Source organism: Athene cunicularia, assembly GCF_003259725.1.
Source record: "Athene cunicularia isolate RWA chromosome 1 unlocalized genomic scaffold, athCun1 chr1_part1, whole genome shotgun sequence".
Lineage (NCBI taxonomy): Eukaryota > Metazoa > Chordata > Aves > Strigiformes > Strigidae > Athene > Athene cunicularia.
This window is the reverse complement of record NW_020799091.1, coordinates 30,078,535-30,091,988: the sequence shown is the minus strand read 5'-3', so window position 1 is coordinate 30,091,988 and position 13,454 is coordinate 30,078,535. Positions and strand designations below refer to the sequence as shown.

The 13,454-nt window shown below is 38.5% G+C and overlaps 1 protein-coding gene across 2 annotated transcripts in view; it reads right to left on the bottom strand.

Moving 5' to 3' along the window:
• Nucleotides 1-2,108: 2,108 nt before the first annotated feature.
• The window catches only part of ZC3H13 (zinc finger CCCH-type containing 13), a 41,856-nt gene continuing 30,510 nt past the window's right edge, over nt 2,109-13,454 (bottom strand). Inside the window, exons 13-19 of one of the 2 annotated variants that reach the window (XM_026867703.1) lie at nt 13,282-13,385; nt 11,854-12,873; nt 10,236-10,751; nt 7,713-7,868; nt 6,638-6,838; nt 3,210-3,373; nt 2,109-2,604 (exon numbers count right to left, since the gene is read on the bottom strand). In XM_026867703.1, coding sequence (XP_026723504.1) covers nt 2,434-2,604; nt 3,210-3,373; nt 6,638-6,838; nt 7,713-7,868; nt 10,236-10,751; nt 11,854-12,873; nt 13,282-13,385 — 2,332 coding nt within the window. In that variant the 3' untranslated portion in view covers nt 2,109-2,433. The remainder of the gene's footprint in view (nt 2,605-3,209; nt 3,374-6,637; nt 6,839-7,712; nt 7,869-10,235; nt 10,752-11,853; nt 12,874-13,281; nt 13,386-13,454) is intronic. The other variant, XM_026867710.1, reaches the window with a different exon arrangement.

Genomic DNA, 13,454 nt, shown 5'->3' with positions numbered 1-13,454 from the left:
TTTCTTAAAGTTATTGTAAAATTAGCTGATGACAGTTTTGTAACTTGCATTTCCTGCAAACTACACACTACCTTCTGTTAAAATGATGGAGACTAAAATACTCATACACAAACTTGCAGGGCACTAACCTGTGCACTAACTCCTGCCAGGTGAGAGGGGAATGCTTGACAAAAGATCTTAGTGCTTCCCACAGGAACAGGTGTGTTTTCTGCCAGTACCGTAACATACTTCTGCCCTCGTAAGTGCTGCAAATAGAATCAAGACAAAGGTGCGTAAGAGGCAATTTCAGCACCTTTTTTTAATAATTCCAACAAATGATAGTATGGGTCAGCACTGGCTTTGACCTTCAGTGGGACACTATCACTTCACGAGAAACTCACAGTAGCCCATCAAGCCTACTTTTCATCTTCTAGGATGTGAAATATTCTTCTGCAAACTAAGTGCATATACACACCTTGACTGTTTTACAGGAAGAATGTTTAAAGTAAGCACAGTGTAATTAAATGCCTTGCAGTGAATCTAGTTTGTGTACTGCAGCCTCAGACAAGGCTGTTTCTAGCTATCAAACATTTTTATGTCTTTTAGAGATGGAGATTAAAATAGGCTTTAACATAATTGGAAGCAATGATCTAATACTTTCAGTTTAAAGGCAGCATTATTGTAGCTATAAAATAGTTGAGAATGCATTTAAATGCTGAATAGAACAGGTTTGTTAACTCTTGCTCAGGTTGAAGTACCAGTGTATTTAAAAGACACTATTTTTTTTTATAAGCATATATAAAATCACCAATGACATTAAAAATAATAGTCACCAAGTCCCTTAAAAATGTTCAGCAGGTGAAAAACTTAGGAAGATAAAGTTTTGCCTGGAGCACAGTTTAATAAGAATCAAAACAAATGGTAGAAATTTCTCATGTCATTTATATTTGATACAAGTACATATACACTAGTGTGTGGGCACTTACAAAAATATAAATAACATCCCCTCACATTTTAACAACTCTTTTAACGTAGCATAAGAACATTTTACTGAATGCTTATGCACTAAGCATTTTAGGAAAGCAGTATGGCAAGAAAGCTTTATATTTGAGCTGAATTGCTATTCATATTGAGGCCTTTGCCTGAAGCTAATACAACTGTCAGTAATCACAAGAGATGTGAGACAGCCCTGCTATTAAACTGCACCGTCAACATCCCACCTCAGTGTGATGGTTCCAAGCAGAGAAAAACGTTAATAAACTAAACCAACGGTCAAAAAATTTAGTGGTGCATAATTCACTTCGAACCTGAATGAGAATGATGACAAGTTGCTTTGCAGCAAGCAGTATCAAGGTTAAACTAGATTTCTTTCCCACCCTTTATGAATAGAATTCAAAGCACAATTCAGGTTTAAATGTAGGAAAAGTAGAGAGGTGTATATAGAGACTCAATCTGAAGTTTTAGAAGTCTCAGTTTTACATGGAGGCCTCCACAGACTACCCAAACATACCTGACTGGTATAATCCAAAGATGCCACACAAGATATTATCTTCTCAAACTGAAAACAATTCTTACAAAATTAAGCCCAGGCTTGACAAGTCTCTAAACAGACCCTTGAAATCCCTAACACCCAGCAGAACATCACTGCTCACTGCCTTTACTTCTAACACCTGAAAACTCCTGAACGTCGTGTGAAATATCCTCAGGTTGCTGCATGGGATTGATCTGCCCTGACACCTAACAGAATGTAAAATATATGCACTAGTCCTCCTTTGTAAGCAGCAGGCATTTCCAAAATGCTGTTAGTTTCATAAATATAGGCATCAAAAACTGGTCATAATTTCCTGGAAGATTTTACTTCTTTTCATGAACAAGAAGGGGAACCTTAAGTGACAAGTCTAGATTTTTGTGGCCACAAATTATCAGAGGAAACCTACATTAAAGATGGAAAAGAGCTAGAGTTTTGTCCAAATCCAGATCCACAACAGAGGCTGCTGTGATAAAGAAGCGGAATTGGAAAGTGGAGGTAGACAGACTCCCACAAAGAAAGCTATTTAAGAAATTCTAGACACATACTGAGGCACCAGAGTGGTGGTAGAAAAACCCATTCATAATGAGGAAAAAGATACGCAGACAGTTTTCTTCACTTTAATATCAGGTGGTGTTATAAACTGCTAAAACCAGACATTTTCACATTATTACACTTGATGCACCATAAAACAGGTTTATGTTACAGTGTAAGATTCAATATTATAAAACTTGCAGAGAACTTCACACAAAAGTCTTTATTTTTTACCCCTTTTATTCACATTCAAACCCAGTAACTCTTATCTGTGTACAAACGGAGTATTTTCTTCCATCTTCTACAGCTGCTTTCCAACCAACCAGTTCTAAACATCAATACCAACATTGGTAGTGGGAAATCAAATAGGAAGTGCCACCACAGTCATTTGCTCAAGACACACACACTTCTTGCTGGATAGCTGGTTGTGGAATTTTACTGTCTTCTGTCTTTTCCTGCCCAGGAACTTGGCACACAGTCTTTCGTTTGAATAACCGTAGACTCAACCGTAACAAGTCGCTGTCCATTGCTGCAGAATTTGTGTAAGTTTGTTTTGTTGCACCCTGTTGAAATTAAAAATGAAAAATAAAAAAAATAAAGAACAGAAAACAGTGGCTTCTAACACCCAAGCTGAGAAATTAAACTCAAGTACTCTTAATAATTAGAGGTTTAATCATACATACTCTCTGGAAAAGACTTTGAGAATTAACGATTTTTCTGTTAGCATGCAAGATCATAAAATCTACTGTAGTGTAAAAAATGGCTGAAGTATTTTTTTCTTTGAATTTTAACTTGGAAGAACAGAATCTTATCATTTTTATAAAAGTATATGGAATCTCAAGCAGGAAAACTATTCAACAATTGTCTTTGAAATTGTATTTTAGCCAATTATTTTTATTATGTATTCCCTAATACAGAAAATGTATCTCCAGAACTTAAAATCCAAAATGAGAAACAGCATTTACCTCTAGTCTCAATCTTAATCTCTCATCCTAAGTAAAAAATAAACACCCTACAACTGCTTTAAATAAATATATGCTCTCCGTTATTTAAAGACTAGGTCTGCTTCAGAACAACAAATACAAAAATCATCTCTCTAGGGAAATGCTTTGAATAGTGGTATCTGTGTTTCTACATTTTGACCAAGCACTGTAAACAAACCAATTACCTTTTCATTCTTCATTAGCTGCTTACGAATTGCAGAATCCCTTCGAAAGCACAGAGCTTTACAGCAAGGACCCAGATTACTGAGAAGACCTGCTCTCTCTTCTTTTCGTAGCAGTGCAGCCATGTTCAAGGCTCCCAGTTCATGTTCAAAAAGGTTTTCTGCATCTAGAAAGAATTCATATTTGCAGAGATCAACATATACATAGTATTTTTGAACAGCAACATATAGTAATATGAAATTCCTTAAAGGTTTACTATTTATATTTCTGCCTTCAAAACAATTTCAAGGCTTGGGAAAAAAAAAAAAGATATTGCAGTTTATAAAACAAAAAATCGAATAAATCCTTCACCATTTAAAGGAAAGGATGGTTACCCTTGTATGTAGCTTCAGCACTAGAAAGCAGTGTTGAAACAGCTATCACCAAGAGGCCTAAAAATCAAGTGACAGCTCTGGGACAGAAGAGGGGTTATCATTTATCATCAGACATGTGTGACAAAAGGTGTTTACTAGTAGTGTTAATCAGAAAGTGGTCTAAGTTTCATTTCTCTGCAAGACATCAGAGAACTGTGTCAACACAGGATTTGTATGGCTATGCAGGGAAATACAACTATACAGAATAATTCTTTCATCCATGGTGGATGAACCTGGAGAACAAGTCAGATGCTAATGAACTACATCCCTCCTGCCAGCTCATATAAAGCATTTTTTAATAGTACTCCAAGTGTGGCAGGACTAGTCTTGTAACACTTTTATCAGAAGAAACAGTGTGCAGCTAGAACACTTTAACGAAAGGTGATACTGAATCGTGTTCTGCTTCTAAGAAATGCAGACAAAGACAAAAAGAGTGCACATGGATGGACTGCAGCTCATGGATTCATAACCCTTTTATAATAAATAGGAAGATTATGAAATAAGAAATAAAAAAAAGGTAAGCTACGTAGCTGAGTCCAGTCCAGCCACCCCTATATAGTTAAACATTGGGTGTTTAGCAGAGCAGCTGACACCTCACTAGAGACAGAGGCAAACCTGGGGAAAATGTAGCAGCTAAAAGCAAAGACTGCTACAGCAGTTTGGCAGCATGCATGCAGGAGAGAGCAAAGATGCATTATTAAACCACTCAGAGAATATGGATGAAGCTGAGTAAGACTAGTTTTTAAACAAGCTGAAAAGAAACAAAAAAATTACATGAAATCAAGGACAGGTTAAAGAAAACTGCACTGAAGTCACCAAGACAACCTCAGTGGACAATCACCAACACAAATATGTGACAAGACACAAAAAGGCCACTTCAGAGGTAACACTGACAGCTTGGAGGGTCTGCTGAGGTGCCAAATACTGAGCATATCTGGCAAGTAAGCATGTCCATATCCTTAGAGGAAACAGCTGCATATAATAGATAGAGGGTAAGTCAGCTACAAATCTCAGTTCCGTCACATACTATAGATTTCTGTTTCCAAATAAAAATAATTTTAAAAAAATAATAATCCCTGAAACAAACTATCACTTTTCCTTTTTTTCCTGCATTTCAGTGTATTACAAGAAACTTTTCATCCACAACAAGAACAAGAAGATAACACCAAACTCAGGAATAAAAGAGGGAAACAAATTACACCACCATGAAGTAGTCCAAAGTGAAAACACTAAATTTTCACTGTAACGCAAACCAAATACCTAGCTCAAACTCTTTCACTTCTCAGGGCACCATATTTGTGCCTTTGTTTAGGATATAGGTATTGTGGCTGTGTGATCACAATACAAGGAACCTTCATCTAGCAGATTACAAAGGCAATGCATGCATTCGAAAGGTTACTGGCAGTACCACATGCAGCAACTTTGAAGTGTGTGAGACTGCACACACCAAAGGGAAATCAACAGATGCAGTTCAATCCCCCTTCCTCTCCAGAGCAAAGTTCTGCTGAATCTGAGTACACAAGACAGTCCAGAGGCAGTGCTGGAGAGCCTCCTATTATCAATATAGAATTGCTGTTTATTTCTAGAGAAGCATGAAAGGACTGCTGAGGTTATTTCAAGTATCATTTTAAATAGCCAGGTGGAGTGATTCTGCCCTGCAGTTCCTGTGGCAAGGATTCCCTGATAAGAAGCACCGAAGTATACAGCAAACTCAAAGCTCATGGGGGGAGAGACATGGTTCATAACTTTACTACATCAGACATTTTGCAAACTCAGGAAGATTCAATATTGAATCAATTACATTGGTTTTATGAAGTCTTAAGCATAAGAGCTGAGGTTTTTTTTAAACTAGAATACTAATACTGCATAGAAAGAACTGCAAATATTGCAGTGGGACATTTACAGTACTTACTAGTACCAACTACATACCTCAAATTATACTATCTATGATGCATTAAAAAGGTTTGCATTGACTTTAAAAAAAAGTATAAGCATATAAGCAGTAGCAACAGCCCATGATTAACAGTTACACAGTTTAAAGCGCTCAACCAAGCAGTGACATTCATGGAGATTAACAGGGCTGGGAAAAGCACTTTTTTTTTTTTTTTTTTCCACTACATAAAGAAAAATGTTGCAAAGAATTAAAAAGTATTGTCTCAAATTAAGAACAAGAATTTACAGAGTAAAAGGAAAAAAGACAAATTGGAAAAACCTGCTATTCCCTCAAAGCAGGGGTTCTGCAGATACTATTATTTATAAATCATGATCTTCTCACATTTACATCTAGAATCATTTGCATAGAGATCTTACAGAAAAAAACGAAGTTTAGTCCTAAAAAAACCAATTCTATCATGCAAGTTGTTGCAAGCAGTTCAAAAGGTTCCTGGGATGCCAAAGAGAAAAATCAGTATTCTCTCTCATGCAAAAGCCCTGCTTATGCTACAGAACTGTAGCAAACAGCACCGGTACAGCTCATGCCCATCCCATCTATCATGCATGTCCAAATGTCAGACCTGTGTATTATTTAATTTCCCACTTCTAGTAGAGACATAATATACAAATTTCACTTAGCTCCTTCATTCTGACCCAAAACCTTCTATTTATGCATTCTGAAGAAAATCCTCAGAAGGAAAATCAGAGAATGTCCACAGGACCTTCAGAGAAAATAAGGAATCTTATTTCTTTCTTGCAATATTACTGCTGGTTCACTGCAGAAGATATTTAGCTGTCAAAAAGCCTGCTGACATGCTTTAGGCTAGGAAAGCATGAATGGACCCACAAAAAGAATATTCCTCTAGCATTAAATTTGTTTAGGCTGTTATTCAAGACCTCCTCACCGCCTCTGGAATTAAAAGACTGATTTGCTTGACATGCAGCTGTATTACATTCCTGCAATTTTCACATAATATTCATTATACAATTTCTACGGTCTTCAAACCTAAAATAATGAACTAATGTACATTTCATAAGGAGTTTCACTAAGTACAAGACAGTTTAATCCCTGCATAAACAATTACCTTTAGGTTTTTCTAACACCCTCTGGCAAGTCTCTTTAATTTTGCTGAAGAGTTCTGGTCCTGCCAATCGCTTGGAAATGCCAACTCTCAACATAACGGCACCTGGTGTGAATTTTAAGAGCGCAGCCCCAGGCTCACGTGGTTCTTTTGGCTGCTTTGGCATAAGACTGGACCAGTCTACATCTATAACATCAACAGGGTCTGCAAAAACATTGACAGAGAATGTGTTATCACATCATCATCCCTTACCACAGTTAATTTCTCAAGCTGTGTACATCCCCGTCTCCTGAAAGCAACATTTATTAGATGAACAGTGTCCTGCAGTTCTCAAAGCCTGATCCTTGGACACTTCAGGTAACAATGTCAAAACTCACTTTGATTGGTGGAAAAACAAGCATACAAATATTAAGATTCTTGGATTTTAAAAATCCCACCCCTAATTGTGAAAGGCTGCTAGGACCCTGCTTAGCCAGCACATTTAAACACATACTTACGCATTCACAAAAGTCACAGTACAACTAAACTTGCTATGACAGATCCAAATCAAATGCTTAAAAAGACAGTATTTCAACTCTGGATGCTGGGTTTTTTTTCAAATGCGATATATATTATTTATTGAAAAACCATACAATTGTGTTTGTCTACTATGTTTAGCACAGAAAATATGAACACTGATCATATAGCCCAGCTGACACAACTGAACTTATACTAAGTAGAAGAGTCTATGCTTCCCAGTGCTTTTGGGAAGCCTTCCAAGCACAGATAAAATCTGTTCATAAAAATATCACTTCTAAATAATGATCAAAACCAAATGGGATAAATGAAAACATATTTATAAAACCAAAAAGTTTACCCTTCTAGCAATATAAAAGATAGGTATTACTTCACAATACATCTCCCAGTGCTCTTCACTTACCTATATACTTCTCAGGCTTACCTATTACAGAATACGAGAATACTGAAGAGCATACAAACTGCATTCCTAATTCAGAAATACTGCCAACATCACAACAGCATTACGTGCAAACCAATCTAATCTTAATATTCAAATAATCATAAAGGGGTTTTGCTATACTTTTACCAGGCATCTTCTCATCCTCCTGTTGATCCTCCCGCTTTTCAGCATCACCTGCCAGAATTTCATCCAGTTCATCATCACTGATTGGTTCATATTCTCCAGCACCAGATCCCAGTGACTGTACATCATCAATCTTTGCTTCATCTTCTCCTCCTACAGAGACAGATAGCATACTGTAGCTTTACAGCAATCATTATTGCTTTCTAAACATGCTTTAAGCAGCCTGAAAACAAAAAGGTTCAGCAAGCTAAACTGTTACTTTTTGGGGACATATATATTCAACATGAAACAGGTATTAACTCATGGAAACAAAGAAGTTACTTCTCTCATATAAAATGTGGCAGTTTGAATTTTACATACCTGTCATTTTTTTTGTGCAGTAAGTCAAATTGCACATAGAAAGTCACATTCTGCTTAAAAATTACTGAATTTTGTCCATTGCAGCAAGACAGAACAGACTTTCCCATACTCACTCCAAATACTATTTTTGACAAGTGCTTCCACTCCACAGATAATTTCCTTAAATGAAATTTTCTCAGTTGTACCAGTCAACCTTAATGACCACTTTGTGAGTAATCAGGTAGGAGATACAAGCAATAATAAATATCCCTCATCATCCTCTCCAGACAACATTTGATTTAACTGCCCAAATTAACAACAAACACTATCGATAGTTCTTATTAAGAATGCAAATACAATGAGACAATGTCCTGTTATCTTGTGTAAAACTACAAAAGCTTCATTCACTTGTTTCTCTGCTTCTGAAGACTGGACTTCAGGCCCTACTATCTCAAATGTCCAAAAATTCCAAATCCTACAATTTCTTTTTTCCTCTGAGAAGATTAATTTAGAGAAGAAAATTCCTGCAATCACCAAAACACCCCAGTTTACTGAACATAACTGTAATGTACACCAGTTACTCTGGATTTACACTCTTCCTTCTTTTACATTGCTAATACAAGTTAAAAGTACTTCACAAACTCTCTATCTATGCAAAGCTCAAGCAGTCTAATCCATGTGACAAACTCTTAAGTCTGTCAGTGTTTGCCCCCTACTTACTTCATTTATTAATCCTAAACACGTTTTCCCCAGTACCATTAAGGCCAGCAAATTAACACTGCATTTAATAAGATTACTTCAGGAAAGCCATTTTTGGATTCTTGGATCTCAAGCCATACATATGCTTTACCTACTAATCAGATAATAATTTCTATGATAATTGAGCTCCGCAGAAGAAAAAAACCCAAAGAACAGTTACAAGTCAACACTCATCTTTTTTCACTCACTTACTGTCACTGCTAAAATAAGAAATAGATCTTATAATGATATAACAAAGGCAATCAAAAGTTGGTGTTACTCTTCAGCAAACTGGGTGGGAGTGTTGATCTGCTCGAGGGTAGGGAGGCTCTGCAGAGAGACCTGGACAGGCTGGAGCCATGGGCTGAGGCCAACTGGAGGAGTTTCCATAAGGCCAAATGCCGGGGGCTGCCCTTGGGCCACAACAACCCCCAGCAGCGCTACAGGCTTGGGGAGGAGTGGCTGGAGAGCTGCCAGTCAGAGAGGGACCTGGGGTGTTGATTGACAGCTGGCTGAACAGGAGCCAGCAGTGTGCCCAGGTGGCCAAGAAGGCCAATGGCATCCTGGCTTGTGTCAGCAATAGCGTGGCCAGCAGGGACAGGGAAGGGATCTGACCCCTGTACTCGGCACTGGTGAGGCTGCCCCTCGATTCCTGTGTTCAGTTTTGGGCCCCTCACTACAAAAAGGACATTGAATGACTCGAGCGTGTCCAGAGAAGGGCAACGGAGCTGGTGCAGGGTCTGGAGCACAGGTCGTACGGGGAGCGGCTGAGGGAACTGGGGGGGTTTAGTCTGGGGAAGAGGAGGCTGAGGGGAGACCTCATCGCCCTCTACAGCTCCCTGAAGGGAGGTTGCAGAGAGCTGGGGATGAGTCTCTTTAACCAAATAATAAGCAATAGGACAAGAGGGAATGGCCTCATATTGCACCAGGGAACGTTTAGACTGGATATTAGGAAGCATTTCTTTCCAGAAGGGCTTGTTAGGCTTTAGAATGGGTTGCCCAGGGTGGTGGTGACGTCCCCATCCCTGGAGGTGTTTATAAGATTAGAGTCGACTTAGCACTGAGGGATATGGTGTAGTTGGAAACTGTCAATATTTAGTAAATGGTTGGACTGAATAATCTTCAAGGTCTTTTCCAACCTAGACGATTCTGTGAATCTGTAAACTGCCCATTCAGAAATGTTACACCTTGGTGAAATTATGCCTCAAATCATTTCTGCTTCTTTGCCTCGAGTTCTTTAGAAATTAACAAATAACACTAACACAATTAACACTAAAGAACACAGTAATCAGATTTCCTCTCTTATTGTGTCTGCTTCCACAGTAGAGAAGCTGGACACAATAAGCCTTTGAGTAGAAAATTATTCTAATATAGCTCAAGTTAGCACTATGCTAAAAAGAATAAAATATTTGTCAGTCCAGGTTCTTTCCCAGAATATCTCACCTTCTAAACTCTCTACCTTTTCAGCCTCATTTCCATCTTCAAAACCTTGTAAAGGTCCTAAATCTTTGTCTGTTCTTTCCTTCTCTGAAGCCGCTGAATCCCGACAAACACCATCAAATTCCTTTTCATGATCTCTGTCCAGCTTTGTTTCACTGTGTTTTGTCGATTCTTTTTGAGAGGAGATGTCAAGAGTTCTGTCTCTCTCTCTTTCAGTAGTATCAGGTAGTTGTCTCTCTCGCTCTCTGTCTAGCTCCCGTCTTTTCTCCCTCTCCCTCTCCCTCTCTCGTTCTCTGAGTCTCTCTCGTTCCCTGCTCCTTGGCCAGTCTTTGTCAACATCTCGGTCCCAGTCTCTCTGTCTTCCCTCCCTCCTGTCTCTCTCGCGTTCTCGATCATGTTCGTGTCGATCTCGTTCCTGAAGTCTTTCCCTGCTATCGAAGGACCCAGATCTGGAATGGACCTGACGATCTGATTCAGGAGAACTTCTTCTTGAACTGTGGCTTCTTGAATCTTGACGATCTGAATAAAATAATTTAAATATATGCATGACTACAGCATGTAAATTTTACTATTTTACTAGATCAAAGCACTGTAAAGATTTAGGTATGAAAACGTACTTCTCAAAAGCATCATCTTCAAATTAATAATGCCTTCAGATTGCCTTTAGTTTTTAACCTTACTTAAAAACATAAGGTATTTATCCCACTACCAAAAAAGATTTTTAGTGGGTACTTTCTACTATGACAGAAGCCAAACTGAAGGTACATCATTTTAACTCAGAAATTTAGGCAAGGGAAGGGAAAAAAAAAAAAAGAAAAAGGAATAATCTCAAAATGCAAAATTTTCAGAATATGTCTTCTAAAAATCAGGAATGCTTTGGCTACCAAATGATCAATTCAGAAAAATAGTTTCAGGCATGCATCTGTGAGAACAGAGGGCTGAAGAGCTTTAGGAAGAAGATAATTTCCTACTGATGTTGTTTAAATTTAAAATTTTACTTTTTTTTTTTTTTCTTCATTTTTTTCCCCAGGAACTACACAAATAAAACAAGTCAACAGTCAATATTTTTATTTACAACAAAGATGATTTCCATGTGCATTAGAAGTATGATTAACAGGAACCAGGACAGACTTACCTCAGTGAATATAGCTCCTGAGATAATGGATTTCTCTCCCAGAGAGAAAAAGTTTTCATTTTGCATATATTTTGGAATTTCCGTATCAAAAAGAATGTTAATAATGAATTTAACAGCATTATTTAGATGATAAAACTACCTCAGTGTTCTGTTAGCACAAGGATTTTCTTTTTCTACGAGGCTTTTTTGTCCTACAAATTACTTCATTCCCCAGACAGCATGAACTGAATCTGACTGAATGTTTTGGTGTAAACAAAGTGGTAATCCTGCCCACTGAGGATCAGCTTTTCAAATATGGTAACACTTGCAAGAGTCTTAATACACTTGGTTTTACAATGAATGGCAGAGAGCACCTTCCTTCTCCCTTCACACTAATAACAAATGAAAAGAGTATACAGCCATGCAAGAATGATTTGGGATTTGTTATTACTTTTGCACTTTTATATAGAATTGATAGGTCAGTCTCACCAAAATGTATCTCATTACCTGAAGATGTGCTGCGACTGGGTTCCCCTCGTTTCAGCTGATCAATTCTGGATTTCCGTTCCCCCGTGATTTCTAAGCTTTTCTTCTCTCTGTCCCTGTCCCTATCTCTGTCTCTAGAGCTACTGTGCAGGATCCTCTTCCGTCCAGTCTGGTCATCTCCACTGCGATGAGCTGATTCATTGGAAGGGGATCTAAGTCTGCTTGAGGCATGGCTCCGATTGCTACCAAGGCTGCTACTACGCTTTTGATCCACAGGTTTACGGTGTGGTCCATCCTCTATAGTAACATGAGGGGCTTCCACCTTTTCTCCCCTTGTCCTGTGACTTTTTCTATGGGAATCCTCAGTGCTTCTTTCTGGAACAACAATGTCACCGCGTTCAGGAACATCTTCATCTGACCAGTCACTAAATGTTGTATCTTCTCTTTTTTGGGGGACTTCTGCCACAGCTTTCTCAGGTGGTGCTTCAACCAATTCTTCTTTTGTTACAGGGGGGGTTCTTGGACCTTTCTTCTTTTTATGATGTGGAACAATTTCTTCATCAGAAACTTCAGAATCACCCTTGGATCTCTTCCGCTTTTTCTCAATGTTTTTCTTTTTTTGACCTTTCTTGGGTGAAAAGACCTGGCTTTCCTCAGCCGTTGACTCATTAGCATACCTTTCCACCACACCGTCATCATCTTTCTTCTTCTTTGTGGCCTTTTTCTGTACCTTAGACTTCTTCTTGCTGTCATCATGCATTCTATCAGAACCATCTCTTTCTTCAGAGGGACGGTGTCCAAGATTTTCCTGAACCCTGGACCGGGAGCCTTCTGAAGTATCTGGTTGCTCTCTTTGCTTATCTGCTGAAGAAATCCTCTCTTTAAACTCTGGTTCTTCGTAACGCCGGGAACTTTCCTTTCTGTCTGATTTTCGCTCTTCTTCTTTCCAGCGACTCTGCCGCTCTTCTGTAACATGAGAGGGGCTCAGTGACCGGGATTCCTGTGGCCGCACAACCTGGCTCAGAAGTCTGTGCTTGTCATCTGCAAAATGGCAAAAAGGATGTAACGGTATTGTTTAGGAAGGAGAAATGTGAGCATCTGGTATCTTGTGCATGCCAAGAAGTGTCAATTAAAACGTCTAATCCATTGTTTCAGTTACATTTCTTGAGTTTTTCTACTGCTGTAGAAGCAACAGACTACCATTTTGGCAAACATGTATCTTAAAAAACAGATGTGAAAGTCACCATCACCTGGCAGATGTAACACATAGTGACGAAATGAAGATAAAAGACAAACATATAGATAAGAAAAATGGTGTTGCTCATAAAAAGCAGGGGAGGACATTTAGCAAAGCTTTCCTCATGTTTTTTCTATTTAAGATTGCAAGTTATTTTCTATAGGCAGAGGGTAAGCTGGATCCAGCTGCAGAGAAAGCCCACTCCTACTCACTTTTATCATCTCCACTGTTGTAAGCATCACTATCAGGAGAGTGCTCACGGCGACGTTTGGGTGACTGACGAGGACTGGGACTGCTTTCATTTCTGTGACGCTTCCTGAAGAAACACATACAGTCAAATTTCTTTAGGATTCTTTAAAGAAAACATTCATTATCTGAATTTATC